The 25,383-nt window shown below is 36.0% G+C and overlaps 3 protein-coding genes across 3 annotated transcripts in view; all 3 read right to left on the bottom strand.

The window, feature by feature from the left end:
* Positions 1-7,460: 7,460 nt before the first annotated feature.
* On the bottom strand, positions 7,461-7,676 carry LOC307151904 (phosphatidylinositol N-acetylglucosaminyltransferase subunit Y; the record flags this gene model as incomplete). Its single annotated transcript, XM_079860152.1, has 1 exon — positions 7,461-7,676. One exon carries the CDS (start codon positions 7,674-7,676, stop codon positions 7,461-7,463), a length of 216 nt encoding a protein of 71 aa, XP_079716278.1.
* Positions 7,677-7,701: 25 nt separating this feature from the next.
* Positions 7,702-8,560, bottom strand: pyurf (PIGY upstream open reading frame). Its single transcript, XM_079860151.1, has 2 exons — positions 8,249-8,560; positions 7,702-7,841 (listed from the first exon to the last, which is right to left on the bottom strand). Exons 1-2 carry the CDS (start codon positions 8,446-8,448, stop codon positions 7,709-7,711), a joined length of 333 nt encoding a protein of 110 aa, XP_079716277.1. The 5' UTR covers positions 8,449-8,560; the 3' UTR covers positions 7,702-7,708.
* Positions 8,561-15,431: 6,871 nt separating this feature from the next.
* The window catches only part of galnt18a (UDP-N-acetyl-alpha-D-galactosamine:polypeptide N-acetylgalactosaminyltransferase 18a), a 53,965-nt gene continuing 44,013 nt past the window's right edge, over positions 15,432-25,383 (bottom strand). Inside the window, exons 10-11 of the mRNA XM_079859484.1 lie at positions 19,868-20,032; positions 15,432-16,636 (exon numbers count right to left, since the gene is read on the bottom strand). Coding sequence (XP_079715610.1) covers positions 16,490-16,636; positions 19,868-20,032 — 312 coding nt within the window. The 3' untranslated portion in view covers positions 15,432-16,489. The remainder of the gene's footprint in view (positions 16,637-19,867; positions 20,033-25,383) is intronic.

Genomic DNA, 25,383 nt, shown 5'->3' on the forward strand with positions numbered 1-25,383 from the left:
CCATACAAGGAGCCATACAAAAATAGAATGCAGAGGATGTAAGCTATTGAAATCATGTTATTTGAAATTATAATAACAAGAATACAACAAAAACGAGAAAGGCAATACATAAATACACATTTAAAGAGCAATTTTTTAAATAACTAAAGGTAAAGTTGAATGACAAGAAAAAAAAAAAAACAGGAGGCATACGCAAGAACAACGATATTTTTTTTTTATTTTTTTTTTTTTAATATATATATATATTGTCATCAAAAATAGAAAACACCTCGAAAATTTACTTTTCCTCTATTTCTTTTAAGATTTGGTCCTCGTTTACATTTTCTTTTGGGTTCAGTTAATCTATGTTACAATCAAATAACTCATAAATACATAGAAGTGCTTTGAGCTTAATGTTATACGACTTAGCCGCCAAAGAAAACTGGAAAACTACATAAAAAATATAAATAGTTTGTGTATAGAAAAAAATAAATATTGTTAATAGAATAATAAAAGCTGAACAGAATGGCTTGATTTCAGTCCCTGAGTGAGTATATAGTCCACATTAGGTGTCAAATTCTGTTTTTACGATGGGTTCATAAGTTTTTCCAAAACGGCAATGATGTCTTCAGCTTCCCTTGGATTTAGATCCTTGAGATTGGGGAAAATGTCTGGAAGAAGTGCTGTTCTCTCTGCGTCTGTGCTCTTGATTGCGGCCGTGTGGATTTCCCGTAGTTTCGTCTGAAGCCAGTCTTGCCTCAGTTCAACATGTTTATGCACCCCGAGGTTATGCATAAGTTGGACTTCATTGATAGCCCGTTTGCTTTTGAAGAGAAAAAAAAACACATTATAATACAATCGAGCAACAGAAAAAGAAAAAAAATGGGGGGAAATATTCAAGTAGCGGCTACTTACCTCAATGGCTTGCTATCGGCATTTGTTGAATAGAATAATATACAGATGGAGAAAAATACAGCTGCTTTCTCCAAAAATCCAAGACTGATGCTGGAAACCATTTTATGAACCTGTGAAATAAAAGATAAATGCTCTTATGGTAATCATAATTTTGCAAATGCAGCAAAATTACATTGAACTAAAGATCAGTAAGATTTGAAATAAAGCAACAACGCAAAAAAATACTCAACTCACCTTATTGAGTAACAGGTTGCGGGAGTTCGAGCATCAGAATATCAGTTCATTAGAGTTGTTTCACAGTTGACAGGGTGAGCTCCCTTTATACCCCTGCGCCCATTGATGAGACGCCTTCATTATTGGTGATGATGTCACCCCTTGCCCTGATGAAGAATGCGCGTGACAACACCTCTACAACACCACCTATAATTCACTCTTCATTACCTCTCTTGAAATCCCGCCCCTAAAAATTTAACTTCTTTCCGTAAATTAGAGAGGTACAATATCCTTAACAACAATTAGCCTATACTCAAACAAATAATACAAAAAGAAAAAAAAAAGAGCAACAAGAAAGTTGTTAATTCCAAAAGACAACTGAACTGTTAATAGCAAAAGGAAATTGAAAGAAAGTTTGTTCATACTAAATCAGTTAACAAAAAAAAAGTATGATCATTACATTATATTACTGTGAATCTCAATTTCAGGAAATGTAATTTGTTAGTTGTGTTTTGTTAGATAAATTATGTAAAAAAGCTCACAAAGTTTTGAAGGATAACACACACACACACACATATATATAGCCTATATATATATATATATATATATATGTATGACAGGAAGACAGACAGACAGACAGACAGATAGACAGATAGACAGATAGACAGATAGATAGATAGATAGATAGATAGATAGATAGATAGATAGATAGATAGATAGATAGATAGATAGATAGATAGATAGATAGATGAATTTTCATCTATTCATTCATTTTCTATTAAATATATGTATTTTTTTTTAAAGACTGTTATACAACACTTCTGAAATATATAGGCTATCATATTTATATATGCGTATGTGTGTATATATTTGTTTTCTAAAATGAATCATTTGTATTTGATTATCATTTGTGATTATCATTTGTGTATATAGGCCTTTATAAAACACACACACACACACACACACACACACACACACACACACATATATATATATATATATATATATATATATATAAAACGCAAATTTCTGAAATAATAATTTTTGCATTCACATATAGACCGGTATACATTTATAGATTCCAACTATATGTCATAGCAGCTACTCCACGTTTCCTCCATCAGAACGCTCCAGTCACAGGTGTCCAGAGAGGCACCCAGAGAGCCAACTTTTATGGCCACAGATGACAGATTAGGTAACTATGAGCGAAGTTTTCTAAATGTAGCCCATGGCTATGTCATGACACAGAGAGTGCTTTTGAGCACCTAAGCAGGTCTGACCCGGAGATCTTACCCCGTGGTGTGGTTAGGGTTTCTCTTCAATCTATATGCCTACAGCTTCATGACTCCAGGGAGCAGGCAGTCTGATGACACATGAGGCAATAAGCATCTCCTGAGTCTGTAAATTAGAGAGTACAGGGGAGATCATCACCCAATATCTGAGTTTTAATGCATTTACCAGTAAAGTGCATGTAAGCTGTATCCAATACTGCTTATTCTGAAGATGCCCACTGCATCTCATGCATTGCACCTGTCAGTGAGAGTACTGTTTCATCCTCTGGCATTCCGTAAAACAAACTTCACAGGTGGCAAGCAATTAAAGTTGTTTACATATTTGCAAGATTTATGGCTGACAAGGCCCGCGTGTTGGAGATGGCTGACCTGGTTCTGGTCTTTTGCGGGACTGATATGGGCCGAAGTGGGCATGGCCTGTTTAGATGACACCCACCAAACAAATAGACCTTTGACCTTTGCATGGGGTCCCTAGCACAGTCCTAACAATCTTAAGCAGTATTTAGACCCTTTAAAGGCAGGAGGGGGGACCTTTCAACCTGAGAACTGTAGTTCTCATTACCTCACGCTTTATCAATGCAGATCATGTCATCGGCAGTGTGTGTTACCACTACACATGATTATTCAGGGGGAGAATATCAAGTCACCTAAGGACACCCAATGCAATCATTCCACAGGTGTAAAAGCCATAGGTCCTCAAGACGCAGTGAATTGAATCTATATTAGGTGTCACCATGTGGCTATTTTTGTTTTTTCTCAAGGTTTATTACGTGGCAAAATGTTTATTACATGGGCTGACTTGAAAACAACATCTGACAAATAAAATGAATGGCATCTGACAACAGGTGAAATATTCAAGTCATAAAAGGGTGTATTTGCATGAGACGTGTAATATGTTTTTATAGTGATTTTAACAGTTTTCTGATGTAGCACATTACAAAAATCATTTCATAGAACAAATTTTAAAATGTTAAAAAGACTAGTGTAAGAGCAGAACAGAAAAGAATAGAACACAGAATAGAATAGAATAGAGACAGGGCTAGTATGTATTTCTGTAATTGCTAACAGTATAAACACAGAATGTGTAGGCTGTAATGTTTTATAACCAATGAAAATAAAATCATACTAAGAATGTGCAGTATGCAATGCAATAAACAGAACAAATTATAAATAAATCATATAAAAATCCTATTAAATAAATACATTAAAAAAGAAAAGTAAATGTATTTTTTTAAAAATCTGCGAATAACTGAATTCAAATTTATGTCGTTTCTTATGCGAATAAACCTTGAACTTTGTGACCTTTTCTAAAGAAGTGACGCTGACTGAGTCAACCTACGTGCCTAAAGACATTAGTAGCACATTTAATGCACGTTCACATGCGATATTGCCATTGGACCGTAAAAAGACTAGCAGTAAAAATCATGTTAGCTGCTGTTTGATGACGCCATAGACCACGGAAGCCATTTCTTACAAGAAAAGCTACAAAAAGCGCCCTTTATGTGAGAAAGGGATTTCTCCAGCAGTGAAAATAGTTGCCTGACAGGCCGAGTGACGCACAGAGAAGCGATGATTATTCATGAATGGACTCAAGATATAAAGGTTACGTAGCTCTTCGTCTCACAGCAACGGTGTGATTTATGAAATGGCACATTTTCAGGACACACTACTGTGAACAGTTTTTTATATGTCTTTCTTCTTCAGTGTTTTTATACGTCGTTTTTACAAGATAATTTTGTTAAGTTTTTCGAATTTATTTAATAAAATCGCAGCATGTTGTTGATAGATGCTGTCGATGATTACTGAGCATGCGCAGTGGCGCACTGCACTGAAGCAGTAATTGGCGGAAAAATATGAGAGCGTATTTTGTTAATTGACAAAACAGGTAAGTACATGACAGTTTTCCTGACTATTTTGGGCCAAAACAAAAAAGTACATTGCATACGTATTAAATGTACTGCAATGTCAAGCAATGTTGCTTAGGAGGAGCAGTTGAACAAGTTGCTTCCTGTTACAATGTTGTCGAAAATCTGTGGAAAATGACGTCGCGTTACATTGAAGAAGTCAACTTTAGCTACAGTGTTTCTCATGTTTTACAAATGTAAACTCAATAATGCCCTTGTACTTTTAAGGTCCATCTCTGTTGAGAGAAAAGGTGACCAGCTGAATCCTCAGAAGCCTATCAGGTAAGAGGTATACACAATTTGGCACATAGGCTAGTTGATAAAATTTGATTCCATATCCATACAATTGAATTAAATGCATATTATCACATCAACAGATGTTATTGGGGGGAAATAGGACAAATAGGACACATTACTTTAATGAAGCATGTGAGTATTCACTAACAATTACACTAAAACTTGGTAGATCATTAATGTTTTTACATCAGGTTACATGGTGGTTTATGGTAACACTTTACAATAAGGTCAAATCCGTTAATGATGGTTATTGCATTAACTAACATGAAATAACAATGATAAATACATTGGTTATAGCATTTATTAATCTGTTAACGTCAGTTGAAAATACAACTGTTCATTTTTCATATGAACTCAGGTCCATTTACTAATATTAACAGATACATCTTTTGATTTGAATAATGTTTTGGTTAATGCAGAGGTGTGAATACTACCTGAAAACCATACTTGAGTAAAAATACAGATACCTCACAGCAAAAATTCCAATACTGCTTGAGTAAAAGTAAGGATTAAGCCAGGATTAGTTCAATTTAAGTAAGTAGCTTTTAAAAAACAGTCCTTATGAAATAACATTACCGGTGTGCATCTTGAGACAAAACAATGGCACTGACATATCTATAATATTAATTGATCTCAATGTGCAGGAGGCTGAGAGACAAGTCTGAAGGGACCGTCTGCAAAGTACAAAACCCAAAAAACGTTACTACAAAAATAGTCATTAACTTCAATGTTAAACACTGTTGTCACCAAATCAGTTAACATATCAATGGCCTCCTACTGGTCATACTACAATACTTAGTTAGATAATTTGCTTTTGCACATTTTATATTATGAAAAATATTCAATAACTTCACTGTAACACACCAAATTCACTTATATTCAATAAGTAGGCCTATTCTTTACACAAATTATGTTGGTATGCAGCTAACATAATAGTTACAACTATAGCTTTTGCATGGTAATTTGCTTACTGAATTTGATGGTATTACACTGTATAACAGTGTGAAGATATTGATTTTGTTTCATATAAATAATCATAAAACTTATGCATTTTTATCAAACTCAAAGTGTTGTAGTATAACCAGCAGGAGAGCAGTGATATGTGAATATGGTGACAGTACAGTGTGTTACAGTGAAGTTATCGCATATTTTTCGTAAAAGGGTTTTGCACTTTGCAGACGGTCCCTTTGGACTTAGAGATCAATTTATATTATATTATAAAGCTCGTTTTGAGGAAATTAACAATGTTTAGCTCACGAGTTATTAATCCGGGAAGTTTGAATCTGTGAATATATTGCCAACTTTACTGAACTCCTTAAATTAAGAAAACAGGAAGTATTTGTCCGAGCTCACAACAGATTTTGCGAGAGAACGCAAACATTTTGAGAGGGAACGCAAAAGATTTGAAAAATATTTCTTCCTCCCATCACAAATTTTTTCCACCACCATGTCCCTTTAGGGGCTCCGTAGGATTCTGCTTACTCTCTAGATGTGTATTTCTTCAATTTTCTACAATTTCTTTGTGTGTTTGTGCACACTTCTAAATCTAATTCTGATGCATTGCATCTTTCTTTGGTCAAATAACCCCTGTTCTTTATTGTTACTCTCTGATTTTGTAGAGGAAATGGCTTCGTTCCCAACCAAGAGGATTTTTCCCATTGTTGAAAATGCTTTTAAAGCACCCAAGAAGCATAAAAACAAGAAAGTGAAGAAAGAAAAAAAGGATAAGAGCAAAACCAAGTGTGCGCCCAGCTTCTTGTTGCATGATGGCTGCTGTGAGACAGATTTTCCTCAAACGCAAGAGACTAAGAAAAGAAAAAAGGCAAGGAAGAAAAACAAACGTGAGGAAGACTTCCAGAAACCTAAAATCAAAAAACAGCCCAACAATCCCGAAGATACGCAAGAAATTCAGCCCATTATCTTCATCTCCCCTGATCAGGAGACAAAACGGCAACATTCAACTGAGAACGATTGTCATAGAAGAGTGAAAGAGACAGGGAAGATTAAAAAGAGAGTCATCTTCAACTTGCCAACTGAGACAAACCAACCTGCAAGGACAAATGAACTCGGAAAGAAGCAGTTTGTGGGCGAAAGCAGCTTGGAATCCAGTACGGCTGAAGAAATGAACAGCCAAGATCTGTTTATCACACAGAAATCCTTCTTAGATCCGTATGTGGAGATCTCCAGCAGCTCGAGCTGCAACGAAGCCACTATTGTGAAGGGTTCACCAGAGAAGAGTTCATGTAGGTCAACAGCTGAAGCGAACACTCAAACCGAGAACTTCTTCACCTTCCCGGTGCTCTCCAGCTCTCTCAGGTTTCAGCAGCAGAAGAACACGGCCATGTGCTCGGAGGAACCGGTGGACCTGAGCTTGCCGAACAGAACGAGACGAACGCACAGGTCTGCGAATCCACCCAAGCTGAAGATATCAGACACGTCGAGCGAAGATGGTGATGCGGGATCCAAGAGCAAAGGTGATCTGCTCCAACTGAAAGTCGTTCAGACTCGCTTGAACGAGTCTTTCTTTTTTAAGGTGAAGGGCGAGGATTCACCAAAGCCCGTGTGCCCTTTGATGAAGTTCACGGAAAGTGTTGAGAAAAGAGGGAAGAAGTGAAATCGTAGCAAGCTAAAATGTTAGATTCGTGATGGGAAGTTCTGTGCACACTCAAACTAAGACACAAAGCTTTGGTATTTGCAGTTTTATTCTGTATTTTTACATTGTTCGCGTTGATGTTAACATCAAGTTGAATGTTCCTGTATATGAATCTTCAATGTCTATCGTTTACAAGCAAACATTGTTCAGAAAAATGCATAACATTAAAATAGTCTCATGTTGTGTGGGAAAAAAGGAAAGTACAGTCTAATTGTGTCTAAATAATTTGATTCCCATCCACTTCCAAAGGTGAAAGAAAACATAAACGGGAATAGTTACTGGCAGCAGGAGGCTGTAGAAACACACACTGCTTGCGCTCGTGCAGCCTTGTGGGAAATTTTCATCCACTGTCGCCGAGTAAAACAGTCCAGTCAAGGATATCAGCGGCACAAGAACAGTTACAGTAGACAGGGAGAAAAACATTGTGGCAGAAAACTAATATTTGCTTTATAAACTCAAGATTCAGTGGGTTTTTCAGTCGTATGGATCATTCGTGCATCCTGTGGGATCATGTTAGGAATACCATCAATGATAGGATATGCGATGCCGAGCTCTTCGTTTATTAATTCATTGCTCTTTTCGTCGTACCTTTAAAAAAAGAAAATACATGTATTAGTATTACAGATAATGATAATATGAACATCCCTTTTGCAAATTTACCACGTTAAACAAAGTGAATGACAAAATACAGTTATTATAAAAGCATACTTAAATATGGGATCTCCATATAGGCTAAAGAAGATTATATTATACAAAAATATACCATTTTTGTCTCTATTTTGGAAGTTGCGATTAATTAAAATGACAATAAATTAATTGTAAAATGATAAATATTTAATTCTACGCATTATATATACATTTATTTTAACAAAACAGTCATTATAACATGATATTTGTTAGTCGCAAGGAAAATTATACATCAACACTGCTATTAAACTCCTATGATAACTAGCATTACATAATGTAATACTGTTATGCATGATAAACAATCATACCTCAAGGGGTTTTTGGACAGTGGACACACAAGAAACTCGAGGAGGGACACGTCAAACGCCTGACTCTCACTGCCCTTCACTCCATCACTCCGACTCCTCTGTTGTCCTCGGGTCTTCACAAGACGCAAGAGTGGCTGGGCGCTCACAGATCTCTGCACGCTAAAAACTCCAGTGGCAAGTGTCCTTAATGCATGAGACATATCCTAAGAGAGATGAATGTCTGGAAAACTAAACTTGTTTCACCCGCTTGACGAACGTCAAAAGTGAACCGGAAGCGCTAAACGTCGCGCGTCTGTAAACGTGTCCCCTGATCTTTTGCATTCGTGAGAGGTTCCGATGACGAAATGTTGCACAGATTAACGTTAGTTTAATTAATTAAATGTCATACATGCAAGATAATAATCGTATATGTGGTTTCATCTGCTCTGCACGGCACAAAGAACATCCTTTATTTATTATAATAAAATATATGGATATTAGTAATAATAATAATTCAGTCTGCATTGAGACATTAATCTAGATTTAGAACAGACATAATTTCCAATAATTGTGAAATAATGCCATTGTTATACAACTTTTTCTTTTGCATCAATATAATAATAATAATTATTATTATTATTATTATTATTAATTGCACTGATCAAAGTAATAGTAAAAAAGTCAAATTTGGCAAATACGATAAATGTGAATAATCTAAACTACTACTACTAATAATAATTCAGTTGCCAGTGAGCTATTAATTTCGATTTCTCTCATAAGGTAGAGTATTTCACAATAATTGTGAAATAAAGCCACTATTATATTTTTTTTTCTTTTGAAGAACGTGTATTTTATTATTATTATTGTTATTTACATCGATCAAAGTAATAATACAAAGTAGATGTAATAATATTACATATGTAAATTAATAATATAAACTAATAACAAGACTAATCATAAAAATCATAATCAAAATAATTTCGATTTTATGCAAAGAATACCGAAAAATATTGTGCAATAGTGGCATTATGTCAAATTAAATTAAATTAAAGGCTCATTGCAGACTGAATTAAATATAAATTATATCAGAAACAAATCTAGAATGATAGAAATAACGTGTTGGTTCCAAGAAATCATAGTGAGGGGAATGTATACGCATTTAAAAATTGATTTATTGGATAGAATTGTGACATTTTATGTCTCATTAAGCAAAATAATTTAATGAAACCAGTTTGTGGCGCTCTTGCCTAACGCAATACAAAACAGAACCCCAACATGTGACACTGAAGAGATTTCTCATGACCAGCAGATGTCGCCAGTGAACCGTTTGTTAAACATCACACACTCTTGCAGCAGTGAAGAAACTGGACTTTTAAGAGCTTGTTGTGAAAAGAGCAGAGACTTAAATCCTAGGCAGAAGCTTCCAGGAGTGCATTTAAAAGTAATACAAAATATAGGATATACAAAAATATTGTATATTGGCCATTTGACTGAGCCTGTGATTTTGAGTGGAAGAGAGCTCTCAGAAGCCTTACTCACACAAACAACAGCCTCAAGCAAAAGTCAAGCGTTTGACCAACCTCTTGATTTCTAGAGGTGACCAGAACCTCCTCAAAACTGCCCTCTTGATTTTATGAGCTACTCTCTTGAGGAGCTGTGGTTCTCTCGCCTATCAATCCTGCTTGTTTTCTCAAGACTAGGTTTTTATCAGCCATTCATCTTTTTGCATGTTGTCGAGGCAGACCTCTTGCGGCTCGAGGCAGATTAGGTGTGCTCGATGATATGGAGGAGGCCCTGTTGACCATGTTTGCCAATTGCATGGATTTCCATGACCACTGTAAACATCAATGGTGCACACTCCCCCCAATATCCCTAAATATCAAAGCCGTTCCTTGTCAATATTTCTGCTGTTTTGAGCTGATGGTGAAGTAAGAGGCTCGGGAGCTCCTCAGAGCTCAGTTCACCGACCTGCCAAGCATGTCAAATGAAACAAACCCGCTCAAGGACAGACTGGCACGTTCTTTGTTGCATTGAATGAATCGATTGCCTCTGCTATGTGAAATCTCACTAGGCCTTTACTCGCTTGCTCTTCCGAAGATGTTTACTTCTGTGTCTGAGACCTTAAAGCTAATCACTGGGAAAACAAATATAGGCTATAGGCTAAAAAAATATATAACATTTTCCTTGTGTAGGTTGGTGCTTAATTACTGCTAAAGTAAGATATTCCTTGTTAAACATGTCCTCTATGGTTCGGAAAAATGTTTTGAAAGTATGAAAACCTGAAGTCAGTTAATGCAAATGTCTGTGTAAGCCGAAGGGTTCTTGCCTTTGGCTGGGATTTTTTCTCTCCGTATTAAACTGTGTCAGTGATGTCTGCTTGTAATTCTCTGGTGAGGTGTTTTCAACTAAAACAGTTTGTTCTTCATCAACCGATGACAATTAGACAATTTCTCTATTGCCTTCTGTAATGATTTCCTGCCAGCAACCTTCACAAACGGTTTCACAGTTGCTAGTGAATCCATTTAATCAAGCTTGAACTCTTTTTTGCTCCATTATCCACCACAGCAGGAACGCTGAGCAACATATGATTGCATGTACTGTCATTATTTGCTTTCTTTTCGGTTTCCGTTAATGCAGATGGTGCCAATAGCGAGATTTACAATTGAACAGCAATATGCTTCTCAAAATGTGCGAGTGGGCCAGCACACACCAGATGGGACTGGCTAATTTCTCGCACACCAAAGAATTAAAAACCATACGCTTTTACCTCATTTAATTCAGCTGAATTTAAGGATTCTAAATCTCCTTGTTTTTTAAATAGGAAACATCTTCATTTATACACATTAAGGTTACACATTTAAACACAGTGATAACACACATACCTAATAACACATTAAAAACTTAAAAGTGATCTCAATTGTTTTAATATTTTGGCATTTGGAATGAAATGAACATTTGCTAATGGTCCATTAAGCAACATAAGGTAATAATATTAGCTAATGTTCTTAATTAATCTTAATCTTAATTAAAGTTATTATAAAGTGATACTGAGAAAGTCTTGTTTTTTTTATAGGGATTTTTAATAGTGGTCCATGGACTGAGGAGGATCCTGGATCTTAGAATAATCTTAAAAATAATCAGGTAAGGTCACAAAATTTCAGGGCAAAAAAGGTCAGCTGTCCATTGTTAATAGTGTAGCAATGTATGAATCACAACTCAAACAGGATTCACTTTCAAACCAAGCAGCTTTCTGTTGATCAATGCAGCGAATCCGCGAATCGTGTAGAATCCTATTGAAATTACTGTATTTTGCCCGTGAAAATTCAATGAAATTCAGTAGGCTATATGCCGGTTGGCTGGTCTTTGCTGGTTTAAGCTGGACGTAGCTGGTCTCCCAGAATTGGTCAAATGCCTTCTAAAACCAGCCTACTAAAAAAGCTATAAACAGGCTGGAAGACCAGTTTTACCAGTACCAGTACATTTACAGGACAACGATGTACTAAAAACAGAAATGTTTTTTCCTTCGCGTTTTTTTGCTTACAGACGGCAATGTTGTCAAAATGATCCGCGAAAACGATTAAAATCGCTGTAATTTTTATGCCAGACCAGTAGTTGGCGATGTCACTTTGTAAAGAAAAACTATGCGCCTATAGACTGAACACATGACGTCACCATTTTCACAAATTTGCATTTTTGTAGTTTACATGGAGACAATATTGGTATCGTTTTCAAAAGTTTGCGTTTTCAAGCCCCCAAAACACTGTTGTCGTGTAAATTAATGGCCAAAAAACGGTGTAAACAGCGCAGCCCTTTAGGCATTTTTTTTTTTCCAGGAGAGATGCCCTTTGAGGTAATTTTCACTACATTCGATTACCAAGGGGCCACTTTCACGAAACTGATGCATATATCCGAGTAAAACGGCTTCTCAAACAAGAAAAAACACAGGCCGGGACTTGATTTTGTCCATGGGGAAATTATTTGATGGTTGTGGTACTAGACCTTATTCAGAGCAGTGCCATGACAGGTCTGAAAGCGAGGCTGTGTGGGATAGACTTACCGTGTTTTCAATGGCATCCGCTGTAAAAAGCTGTATAAAGCTACTAGATCCTTATCCACTACTCATTTTGTCTGGAGTTTTTTTTTTTTTTTTTTTTTGTCTACTGAAATTTCTTACTACTGAAAAATATTTTCGCAGTGTTTCGTCAGCAGAACAATCCAAAAACAGTACAACACACTGAGGAATATGTCTATCCCTCACAGCCTTGCTTTCATTCCCGTAAAAAAGAAGAAAAAAAATTCAAAGATGGCGCTGCTGTGAATAAGGTCTATTGCCGTGATCTCATGCGAGTGACAGGTCGTCCTGCCCTCACGCCAGTACACACATCTTCAGAGAAGATAAAAGATGTCTCTGTAAGAAGAGGGAGGGGGGAGAATGCGAAAATGAAAGCGAGGCTGACATCTCTTCAGTGTTCTGTTGTTTTTGGATTGTCCTGCCTTTCTACATAGATTTTTTCTTGTTTGAGAAGCCGTTCATTTCCCTCGGATATACGTCGCAATAAGAGAAGAAAAGTCAATCGCAACTTCCATTTCATGCCTTCTGTTTATGTGGTGTGAATAATGTAACTGGCAAAAAAAAAAAAAAAAAAAATTCCCTGTTCACTATAAGGTTGATAAACAAAATTTCTCCATGCTCAGTATTCTTATTGTTTGCCCCATTTGAACAACACTTGCAGAAGCACTATAGCAGATAGTGGAAGTTTCCTTATGGGAGAATAGAGTAGGCCTAATTGAATAAACTCAGAGGGTTTGGCTTCTCAGCCTGTGGGATTATGAAGTTCAGAAGTGCTAACCCCACACTTTTAAGACCTGATAACAAGCTCTTGAAATGCTCTGGGCTTCTCACACTTCTAATACTCTCATCAATGAGACAGTGAAGCGGGGACAGTTCTGCCTTAATACCTTTGATTAATGATCATGCTCAGAATTTATACCGCTAAATTAATTCTTCTGGTTACTCAGCAGTAAAATACCGCAGGGGAAGGAGAGGGTTTATCATCAAAGCCAAATTTATGGATGTATTACACCATTCACTACAGACTACGATGTTATTACATTAGTTTTACAGTCTAAAAAATGTTGAATAACAGAAATAGCAAATCCTACCTTCCTTCACAAATGTGCTGAAATATTTTTACCAAACTGCATTCACTCAGATATACATTTTTGACATCATTGTCTTCCATTTCCATTCCAGGCCAAACAGATCTTGTAAAGATCTTTTGTGTACAGCCATTGGGTTTCCAGACATAAAATATGTTCATTTTCCCACCTCAGAAGGTCAGTCGGAATAGGAGTTTTATCATTTTAGGAGGCAAACTGACAGGTCTGGAAGTGCTGAGAGAAATAGAAAGAAGATGAGAAATTGTTTCATATGATCGTCTTAGTGTTGATGTGTTTCTTTTTTTCCCTTCTTTTAAAAAAAAAATCAATACAGACTATTTCAAGGATGCAGGTATATTTGAGACTTCCTGACAAATGCACTTCTAAAACTAGATTTCCTATCTCAGGGGATGTCGCAAGAATGTTGAGACACTTCTGTGGCTTAAATATAGCAAGCCATGATCTTCAGTTCCAACCCGATCTCACGATTATTTTACAAGATCGAAATTTGCATGTAAACGTGTGGTTTTTAGAACGAGCATTTTTAGAAAAAGCATGATGGCCCACTCCAAACCACTAAACCTGTGTCAGTGTCAGTGGGTCAGTAAGCAGATTGAATGAATGAGATTGTGCAAATTCATGCAAATTAGCCACCAAGTCACCAAAATGTAAAATAGTCGCATTTTCATATAAATGCGTTTGATTGTTAGGAAAAATAGTAAGCATGAAGGTCCACCAAGTCACCAAATTGAAAAACATTGGTGATTTCGAATTAAATTGTACAATGTTACTTATATAGTAATATACGGAAAAAAAAAGTAAGCATGAAGATCCACTGGTAACCTTACCCGTCAATGGGGCGGAAGAAGATCGTACGAAATCGTGGGGATGAGATTGCCATATGAATTGCCATATGTGTGTTGCCAGTTGTCTTTGGAGTTTCAGCGTTTCCAATGTCCCCCCCCCCCCCACCCCACCCCACCCCACCCCATTTTTTCTAGTAAACCTTTTTAAACAGAACGACTTGTGAAACTGTTGTTCCTTGTTAAAGCAACGTGTGTGTCTGCGCTTTAGAGATTTGAGGGATTTGGATAGCTCAGAGCTCAAGTGAGTTTGTCAAGTGTTCCTGACTTTGATTAAATGGGTTTTGTCCCATGGTAGATGGTAAGACAGAAAATAAGAGTTTTTCTCAAAAGCAGAAACTGTGAATGTGGAAATTTAATTTCTGTGAATACCAGAACTCTCTTTAAATGAATAGAAAACCATATGAATAGAGATTTCTGCTCAAACCTAAATTAAGTTTTTATGCCATAGCATACGCCATTTTTTCACCATAGTTACTTTGATGAAACCGTGTTTTAACCAGATTTAGGTGGTTAGATGGCCTCCAAGAAGGTTAGACTTGTGTTTTAGAGGTTAAAGGAGAACTTGGTAACTTTTTTAACTTAATAAAACTGTCTAGAATTCATTTGGATGGTTAAACAACCTGTTCTGGTGATATTGGTGACTTTCCCCGCTCCCCCCCAGCGTTCCCAGGCGGAAAACCAACCTTGCAACTTGGGGACTACCGTCCCGGCAAAATAGAAATTGGAAGTCTCGTGAGAAGCGAAATCGAGAACGAGAACGAGAACGAGCGCGAAACACGAATTGCTTTACGGCAATTCGACATAAACACACATGCATGTATGATGTATTACCCTATTTTTTACAGTCTATGGTATTACCAGATTACCCACCTCGGTAGACATAGCTCCACACGATACAGTTGGCTTGCTCCGATCATAACAAACGCACATGAGCAGCGGTAGAGAGGGGGAGGAGGCCGCCGCAAGTGAGTTTTTTACGACCGTGTTGTGAAATATACACCCCCCCCCCCCCCCCCACAGCTGTAGGGGGAGCTCGTGGGGAAAACATGCGACAACAAACGGAAAAATCAGCGAAGAAGTGACTAGAGTTCGCTAGAGTTGCCGAGTTCTCCTTTAAAAACACTAAACCAACTTAAACCAGGAAAAACGTTTGCTTCATATGTAAAATTCAAGCATGAAGAGTTAAAAGTTTTTAATATTATTTATAAAGATTATTTACATTTATAAAATATCCTTTTCCACATCAAATAATCACAACCATCATTCACAAACTTGAGAAAAAGAAAAACACTTTAAATCAGTGCTACACAGTAGCAAAATGACTAAATGCTTAAAGACACAAGCGCCAATCATACAGAAGAACATCTGAACAAATTACTGTCATTATTAACTCATCATTAAACCCTCATGTCAATCCAAACCTGTATGCCATTCGTTCTTCAGCAGAACACAGTATTTTGAGTGTCTTTTTTGTTTCTCCATACAATGAAAGTCAATGGTCAAAACTGTTGTTTACCAACATGATTCGAAATGTCTCCTTTTTTTGGTTTGCGTTGTAACTCGCTGCTTAACTACCATAGTACGGTACAGTCACAACTGTTTCCTGAAACCATATTGTCACAAAATGTGTCCTTCAACCACGCAGTTGGTGGAGTAATAAGTTCTTTTAATTAATCAGTTTGAGATCGAATTAATGCCAATTTTTTGCCATAAATTATGGACATGGCATCATGGCACATGCACACTCTTGAAAAACACACTTTAAATCTCTTGACAAACTAAAAGACGTAAATGAAATTTGCATACATTCGAAATGAAAGATAGATTGTATTGAATGTCAGCATGTTTATTTTTGTGAATGTTCGTTGGAACTATGGTTTCAGGAAACACGACTCGCTGAACTATGCTGATAGCAACGGAACTTGCGACCATGGTTGGCTAACAACGCTTTTGGGAAATGCGCCCCAGGTTTGGAACAACAGGAGTAAATGATAAAAGAATTTTCATTTTTGGAGAACTATCCCTTTAAGCATCAGTGTTTCTAAACCAACAATCTCTTTTGGTCAAAATGAAATTCAGGAGACGTTCCATGAAGTCTTTGAGGTCCGGCACAAGACATGAAGATGTTTACAGTGTTAAATAACAGAGAACAGCACCCTGTCCTCCAGCTGATGACACAGCGATGTGTGTAAAGGGACACAGTATATCCAGTGATATGTCCCTTAAGACACCATGCCTATAGAACTTTCCCAGGCAATATGTTGGTAATTGTCCATTTTTGATTGCTGCACTTCTGAAGGGCCAGCTGAAATCCATGATCCACTTCCACGCTTTCCACCAATTCCAAACATCGATTCGACTTCGTATTCTGAATGGAGCCTCCCTGCAAGACACAATACACATCAAAATGAGTGAACAATGATTCAGGACCAAATAGGATGTTGATTTAGGAACATTAAGCAGGATACTTCTCAGAAAAAAACAGGTTATATGATTCATGAATTCTTAAATCCCTCAGACTTAAAAGCATTGCAGAATCCAAGTGACTCTTAGGTGAGAAATCAAAGCTACATTTACACCTGAAGAAGCATTCTTCTTTTAGCCAGTAAACACAGTATGAAACGCAACACTAAAGCCCAAAGCCTTTTAGAACAATGTCAAAAGAAAAGTGATGTTCCTAAAGTGGTTGCATCTGAAGAAGAGCCTCAAGGATTCGGAGTCTTACAGTGTTGAAGGAGGCTCCGGAGACAGCTGAAACATGAAAGAGGAGGCCGTGGGCAAAGTGTTGCCCTCGTCCAATCATCTGCTACCGTATGAAATCCAACTCAGACAAGTTGAATGAAACGCCAAATGTCTCGCTTCACAGGTTAAATCACATTATTGAAGATACACAGCTGGAATATTTGTTTCTTTTGTGCCGCTTTATTAAGTTATGGAAATTTGGCATGGCAAACATTTTGAACAATTTAGCCGGTAGAGTACAAAGTGCATAAATATGTCCAACTTTAGACACACTATAACAAAAAAAAAACCTATATACTATTGAAATCTCTGAAAATATCATTTTTAATTCAAGTAGTATACAAATTCATGTAGATTATAAACCAGGCATTATTAAGACGGCTGTAATTATAAAAGAATCTGGCATGCATCATTTAACAGGTGTGCGTCACCGATAGGGACCACTACATCTGCTTCAATTATGTCCCTGAAATAATAATATCACAGTTTTTGCCCTGACTGCTGGTGGTGCCAAATGCCCTAAAGAGCTAAATTATATATTTCAGCTGGGTACATGTGTCAGGTAAGCTTAACGGCGCATTAATTCACGACCTGCCAAGCGGTATCCTGGATACAGACAGATTGTCAACAGACAATGTGAGTCGATAAAGACTTAATTAAAGCCATTTCTGATGCTCTCCAATGAGCCAAAAGCCAGTTCACTCTTTCACTGGCTTTGTCATCAATTATTCATCACATCTAAAAGGCCACAATGGATTTGGTGCACCTGATTCCATTTTAAGAAACTCCTGGGGAAAAAAAAGGTGGCCGCCATAAAGCCTTTATCCCGCCGAGCTCATCTGAGACATAAAACCACGTCCCGAGGGTTTGTGTGAGAATTGATATCGTTCATACTCTTACACTTTTCTCGATAGCGCGTTTGTTCATCTACTTCGACATCTCTCCCAAGGGGTTAGCATTACCCTTTCCTAATAACCTGTTCTGACATTTCCATCACACTTCAGCTAAACCTTTTAGATGACACTGCCTGCTGTGACATATATTAATTCATCCACCTTTTAATAGAGACACATTCATTACGCGGACCGTGTGCAGATGAAATCAAGATGTCTGCTACAATCCAGAACGACGCTTGAACTAAATTAGGAGAGCTTTACAGCACACACACACACAACTCACACCTCTGAATTATTAATGCTCAATATCCAGAAAGTGTCCATTGCAGTCACACAGCCGGAGGGCTAACAGATGCTGCAAATTGACAGCGAATTTTAAGGGAAAGTTTTGGACTAGTACTTAAATGTTCACAGAACTTGATAAAAACAGTTTTGACATAGGCTTTTAAGAGGACCTATTATGCTTTTTTACATGTTCAACTTTCTTTAGTCTGTAATGTTGCTGTTAAAGTCCACTCCAAAGGGAGTTATTCTCTATATCAGTAAGCATTGTTTCTGAACTCCCTGAAACACGAATGAACACATCAATATTCCTCATTTAAATAATTGTAGTATATGAAAAAATCTGCGGTCTGGTTGAGTTGGGTTAGTAGTGTAGTGCAGGGGTTTTCAACCGGTGGTCCGCGGCGGCATTGCATGTGGTCCGTGACATGCATTCCAGCCTACGTAATTTCACTATTAAAATCACTTTTTTTCCATAAAAAAAAAGTTTGTCTTAAAAAAAAAAGGCAAGTCAGTCAGTAATAAGTACATTGGCATTCAGTAAAGTGTCGAACCCATAAAAAGTAGAACCATTGTCCGCTTTACATAAAACAAATCACGACATGACCTTGTGTGAGTGAGTGAGTGGCGTTCACACCAAACGCAAATAGAGCGTCTGGCGCAAGTGATTTTCATGTCAAGTCAATGTAAAGACGCGTTTACGCGCATCTGGAGGTCCTGCGGCGCGAATGAGGCGTTTAGCGCGGCGCGGACGCATGAATGAGGCGAATTATTTGAGGGTGAGAGAGCGAGAGAATTCTGATTAGTCGAGAGGATATATCGCGTTTAGGCTAAAAATAGGTTCGGCGCTTATCGCGGTTTGGAAAGAAACTGCATCTTGCAGTACATTTTAAACAAGGAAATATAGCGATTTGGCATGAAACGTTGATGGAGCAGTGAATAGGTTCAGTACACAGCAAAATGACATGACAAACTCATTTTTTTTTAAATGCCATTTCCTCAATTCGACGTCCGACTGTGCTATCTGACAAAGGAATCCACACACTACACACACACACACACAATAGTGGGCCGCCGATTACTTGTTAGTCAGAATGGTGGTCCCTGGCACAGAACCAGTTGAAAACCCCTGGTGTAGTATGTTGAAACTCATGGTTAAGGTAAGGCGGTGACATTTACGAAACACACTAAAAAAGCGGTTGACCAATCACAACACACTGGTCCAGATGACCAATCAGAGCACATTGCGCTTTTCAGAAGTAGAGACAGGAACTAAACAGAACGTTACTGACAGACTGGAAGAGAGGTGCTGCAACAATGTCAAATACGTGAAAAATTATGTTTTCAAGCATGAAAGTCGACTCCAAAACAAAATCAAGACTTTAATCAAGAGGCATAATAGGTCCCCTTTAGTTGAGCTGTGCAGTAAGGTCTATGTGCAATAAGCTTTGTGTAGAATGTAATGTCACACTATAAAATAGGGAAGCTCTTATTGAAACTTCATTCAAAAACAAACCAGACAGCACAAACTGACCATACTCATTTAGACTCATCTAGGCACCAACCAATAGTTAGCATAAAAGAGTAATTTATGTAATAATCATACAATTCATCTAGCATATTATTACTTTACAGAGCATGAGAATAAAAACGTTTTTGAGCATGTGATTCATTGTTTCCTTTGCATGTAATACCTGAGTGAAGAGCCAGGAGAGCTTCATGTGCTTGTTGTTGGCGTAGCTGCATTCCAGCAGTCGCGGCCGGCCGTTCACGTCCACCAGGCACTTGTTGTCATCGTCGTCGATGGTCGGACTCAAGCCTCCGACATGCAACTGCTGAGAGCTTGAGTAGTACACATTCTGAAACAACAGAAGAGAAAAACAACTTTTAAATTATACATGTAATGTATAAAAGTGTATAGAAATATGTATTAAAAATATGCTAGGCTAATGTTAACATGATAAAAAGTGTAATAATTAAGCAAGAGCAGAAGTGATATATAGTATATACTTATATATGATATGATATATATATAGTAGGGCTGTCAAACGATTAATCGCGATTAATCGCATCCAAAATAAAAGTTTGTTTTTACATAATATATGTGTGTGTACGGTGTATAATTATTTTCTATATATAAATACACACACATGCATGTATATATTTAAGAAATATTTGCATGTATATACTGTGTATATATATTTATATTATATATAATTTATATTATATATAAATATTTTATATATAAATGACACATTTTTCTTAAATATATATGCATGTGTGTGTATTTATATATAGAAAATAATTATACTCCATACACACACATATATTATGTAAACACAAACTTTTATTTTGGATGCGATTAATCGCGATTAATCGTTTGACAGCCCTAATATATAGACAAAAGTTTCCATGTAAAATTTAATGGAAAAGTAAAATACAATGCTTTAAAATAACAGAAAATATAATTCACAAATGGAAAGTATGGGAATTATACAACTGTTCAAAAGTTTGGGGTCAGAAATATATTTGATCGAAATGGATATTTTCTTAAATAAAAATAATAAAAAAAAAAATTCTATTTCAAATAAATGCTGTTCTTTTGAGTTTTCTATTCAAAGAATCCTGAAAAAAAAAAAAAAAAAAAATCATAGCTTCTACAAAAATATTAAGAAGCACAACTGTTTTCAACATTGCTAGCGTTCCATGATCCTTCAGAAATCATTCTAATATTATCAATGTTTTCATCCACCTATTTTTATGTGCATTTTGGGATATCACATAAAGCTGGATGGAAATGCCAAGTTGCGCATAAATTCTAAAAAAAAAAAAAAAAAAAAAAAAAAAAAACCTTAAATTGAGGAGGATACATATTTTATCCAATGAGAATACATGCGCATAAACTACGATAGAGACACATTTACAAAATAAATACTTAAAACAAACTCATGACATTTTTATTACAGAAATTTTACACCAATTTCCCCAAAAAGTGACGATATTGTTCACACTGGATAGAAATGGTTCTTTATTTGCAAATGTTTTACGTGATATTCAAATTTTGCGCATAAGTTAAATTCACAACTTTGGATGGAAACATAGCTATTGAAGACTGGAGAAATGGCAACTGAAAAAATGGTAGTAACATTTCACAAAATTACTGTTTTTACTATATTTTTGATCAAATAAATGCAGTCTTGGTGGGCATATAGGACTTATTTCAACAATATTATAAAATCATACCAATCCCAAACTTTTAAAAGGTAGTGTATGACATCACTTTCAATTGTTTGTACAATTAACATTTTATAAAAGAAAGTTGTGTAAAGGAATTTATACATGAACACTTTTGTCAACAACATTTTGAAATGTTATTTTATTAAAAGCATAGGCCTGAATTGCATTAAGAAAGTTGTAATGCCATGACATGTTTCATCATTCTGATTAATTCATTTGGGCCATCTGAATGTCTGTTTGTAAATCATGCATTATTCAGCTCTGTATTACATAGGCAATAGAATGAATTATTCATGTTTGTTAATGGTGTCTTTCCTGTGAATTCCCTAAGACGATGTGGCTCAGTTCCAAATCCCAGTGTTGATACATAGTATTGCATCTTAATGGGCTCAATAGGGAAGAATAACTTTTTTTTAAATCAAAAGACTCTCATTTGTTAATTTCACACACCGTTCAAACATGGGCTGAATGCCAAATGGCCACTTCTACAAAGCATTTAAAGTGTGTGTACTTCACTGGCATGTAGAAAGAAAATCTGCAAGTAATGTGACATTTTACTATTGCGCCTTGATAGCACAAACCTCTTTGTCATGTTCTGTTTGCATTTCTATGGAAGTATTAACACTAGATAAATACATTTCTTAACTAAAATGAACTGTTACTTTTGGGTTTATACATTTAAAACTCCTCTTCGGTAGTGCAAGGGTTTATGGGTAATATTAGCAAACATTAGCAACATTAGCAAAAAGCATGCACCGATGCATTCTTCACAAGTGCACTAGAAATAATACATCACCTTTAACAAGCTATTTTCATCATAAGATGATTTGTCATCCACTAATCTCAATAATACTATACAATATGGAAATATTCAGCCCTGATTTTCATTTATTTTTACCTACAGCAGGTAACTGACGTTCTGACGTATTGTGAAAATAAATGTTCTACTTACAGAAACATTATATTCACAGTTTTTTTTAATTCATTTATTCACGTTTACATCACTGTTTGATGGCATGTGGGGCAAATGGAAAGAACTCAGACAAGCAAAGTCCCTGATTTGAATAACTAATGCACATTTTGTTGGAGCAAGTCCTAAATCAATAGCCCTGATACTTGAATCCCTTGCCATACTGAAAAAACAAGCATTTTCAGAAAGAATTCAATTCATGCAACATGCCCACAATTTTTCTTCAGGGTTTGGATGGATTGATATTTCACTTTAAAAGCCAGAGCTTGGAGAAGTGCTAACAATATTATTGATTAGATATCTCATGCAGTGCATCAAAGAAATGCATACTTTTCTCAAAATCTGAGATTAAATGGGTTGTTTACCATCTAGAGCGATTTTGGCAATCCAAACTTGTCAGTTCTAGAATATCAGATGCAGAACTAGGCATTCTCCTCTTCTCTTCAACGTCAAATCAGTTCTGGTCTCTTGGTATTTTTATGAGAGCTAACATTCCTTTGTGTGTGTCAATACTTTTTTTCTCTCTCTCTTATTTTTCTGTAGTACACCTGAGCCTACAGTAAAATGAAATCACGTTGTTTGACTGGAACGGCACCAATGCAAAATGGCTCAAACTTTTGTGAGGCACCTTGAAATGAAAATCTCTGTGAACACAAAGCCTGAACAGGCAGCAAGTGTATCTCCACGGACACGTAAAACAACTAATCATTCATTCACAATGGAAACAATGCATATCCTTCGGGATCCTTTGATGAGCACTGGAACTGTGACGGGACGGAATGGAGGGCTAAAATGGGACCGGGAATAATGTAAGAGAGATGAAAAATAAGGACTCAACTTGCAAAGGACCCATTTAGCACTGTTTCTGCTTGAAAAACCTTGCTTTTTACTGCTTGGAAGATTTATGGCTGTTGTATGGGAACAATGTTCCTTTTGCTGAATGAATGGGAGATAACGCACTGAAAGAAAGAGTAAGCATGTCTATGCTCCATTTCCAACATGCTCAAATCCCCGAGCAACTGCCACGGTGTTAATACGCTTAGCTGAGGTATTGTCTACCAGCCCATTAAAGATAAAACAAATCCAGCACCACAAGTACAGAGACGGTGATATCCTATCAGAATGCTTGAAATTAGTTTTAGTGTGCAAATAGACATGAGATGCACTGTAACTCAAGCAGAAATATTCTGGCTGGTGGAGAAGTTAAATGTGTGTACTGTATGTATACATGTGTACTGTATATACACTGTCAAACATTTAATTTATTTAAAATAAGTTACGACAAATATTTGCTTATAAGTTATACACAGTTCAACTTAATGTAATTTAAGTTCAAATGACTTTAGCATCCAAGTTCATTGTACTTAAAAATTTAAGCCAGCAACTTTTTTTAAATTAAACTGACTTCAAGCATTCTAATAGCACACTGTAAAAAATCCAACTTACGTTTTGTATGACAAATTCAGTTTTTAAAGTTTATTCAACTATTTAACATGAAAAAAGTAGAGAAAAGTTGAGATAACTCAAACATGTAAGTTGAGAAAACTTAAAAATGTCCTGCAGCTGGTTGCCTTAAACTTTTTAGTTTTCTCAACTTTTTTTTTTTTTACAGTGGCATGTGACCAGTACATATACACATATATTATTTATTTTATTGTAATTTTAACAATATATATATATATAAAAATAATTATTTTTAGAACAATTATATAAAAAACATCCATTCTCCAAATTGCTTATCCTCTGTAGGGTCGTGGGAATTATATAAAATATTTTATATTATTATTATTAATAATAATAATAATAATAATAATGTTATTATTTAAAATATTTGATATATATTAGGGCTGTCAAAAGATTAATCGCGATTAATCGCATCCAAAATAAAAGTTTGTGTTTACATAATATATGTGTGTGTACTGTATAATTATTTTGTATATATAAATACACACACATGCATGTATATATTTAAGAAATATTTGCATACATATACTGTATATATATTTATATAGTTTATATTATATATAAATATATATTTTTTTTATATATAAATAACACATTTTTCTTAAATATATACATGCATGTGTGTGTATTTATATATACAAATTTAATTATACACAGTACACACACATATATTATTAAAAACAAACTTTTATTTTGGATGCGATTAATCGCGATTAATCTTTTGACAGCCCTAATATATATACATTATATATGCATTATTATCACAGTGGCTGTAATGATGCGCATGACGAAGGAGTAGACAAACAAAAAACTTCAAATCAATAAATCCTTATTGGAAAACTCAGGAGATAGCTGGAGGAACAGTAAGCGCAACCACTTCTAACATAGACAATACCAGACAATGAAACACAGGAAACTGAGGGTTTAAGTACACAGAGGATGATTGACTGAAACAAAACATGAGTTATCTAATTAAGAACCAAGGAGATTAACAAGGAACTAAGGAAAACAGGAACAGTATATTATATTATATTACGTATATTATATTATAACATTGTACAATAATAGCCGTGGAGCCACTAAAATGGCCTATAATTAGCAATGGTGTAATTTTGATTTCCTCAACAGATTCTAGAAAGTTTTGAATCAGCAAAAATAGAAACATTACTGCATTTCTTGGCACCATTGTGTCGTTTCCAATAAATAAGGAGGAAGCACACACGGATATGATTTCAGCAGGTGTAAGAGACCTAACTAAGTAGTTAAAATCATGCTGACTGTGCTGTTCTCTCTCTCTTTCCCTCCCTCCCTCTCACTCGCTCTCATTTATATATCTCTGACACACATTCACATTCTACAATTCTTCCTCACCTAAATGATGCCTGTGGTGGTGAAACAACCCTCCCTGCTTGTGTTCCAAGTCATTGCTCTTTATTGAGATTCATTATAGTGACTATAGCCCTGGAATCTGTCTAAATCTGAAATCCCCCGGTGAGTCGATGCTTTATGGAGAAAGCTCCCTATTTTTACAGTAGTTTT

This window comes from Squalius cephalus, assembly GCF_949319135.1.
Source record: "Squalius cephalus genome assembly, chromosome: 23".
Lineage (NCBI taxonomy): Eukaryota > Metazoa > Chordata > Actinopteri > Cypriniformes > Leuciscidae > Squalius > Squalius cephalus.

What these genes read in the sequence shown, in the direction of transcription:
- pyurf (XM_079860151.1), bottom strand. Translation starts at nt 8,448, where the DNA reads ATGTCTCATGCATTAAGGACACTTGCCACTGGAGTTTTTAGCGTGCAG. An exon ending in CTGTCCAAAAACCCCTTGAG is followed by an intron (nt 7,842 to 8,248) that starts GTATGATTGTTT and finishes CTTTTTTTAAAG; the next exon opens with GTACGACGAAAAGAGCAATG.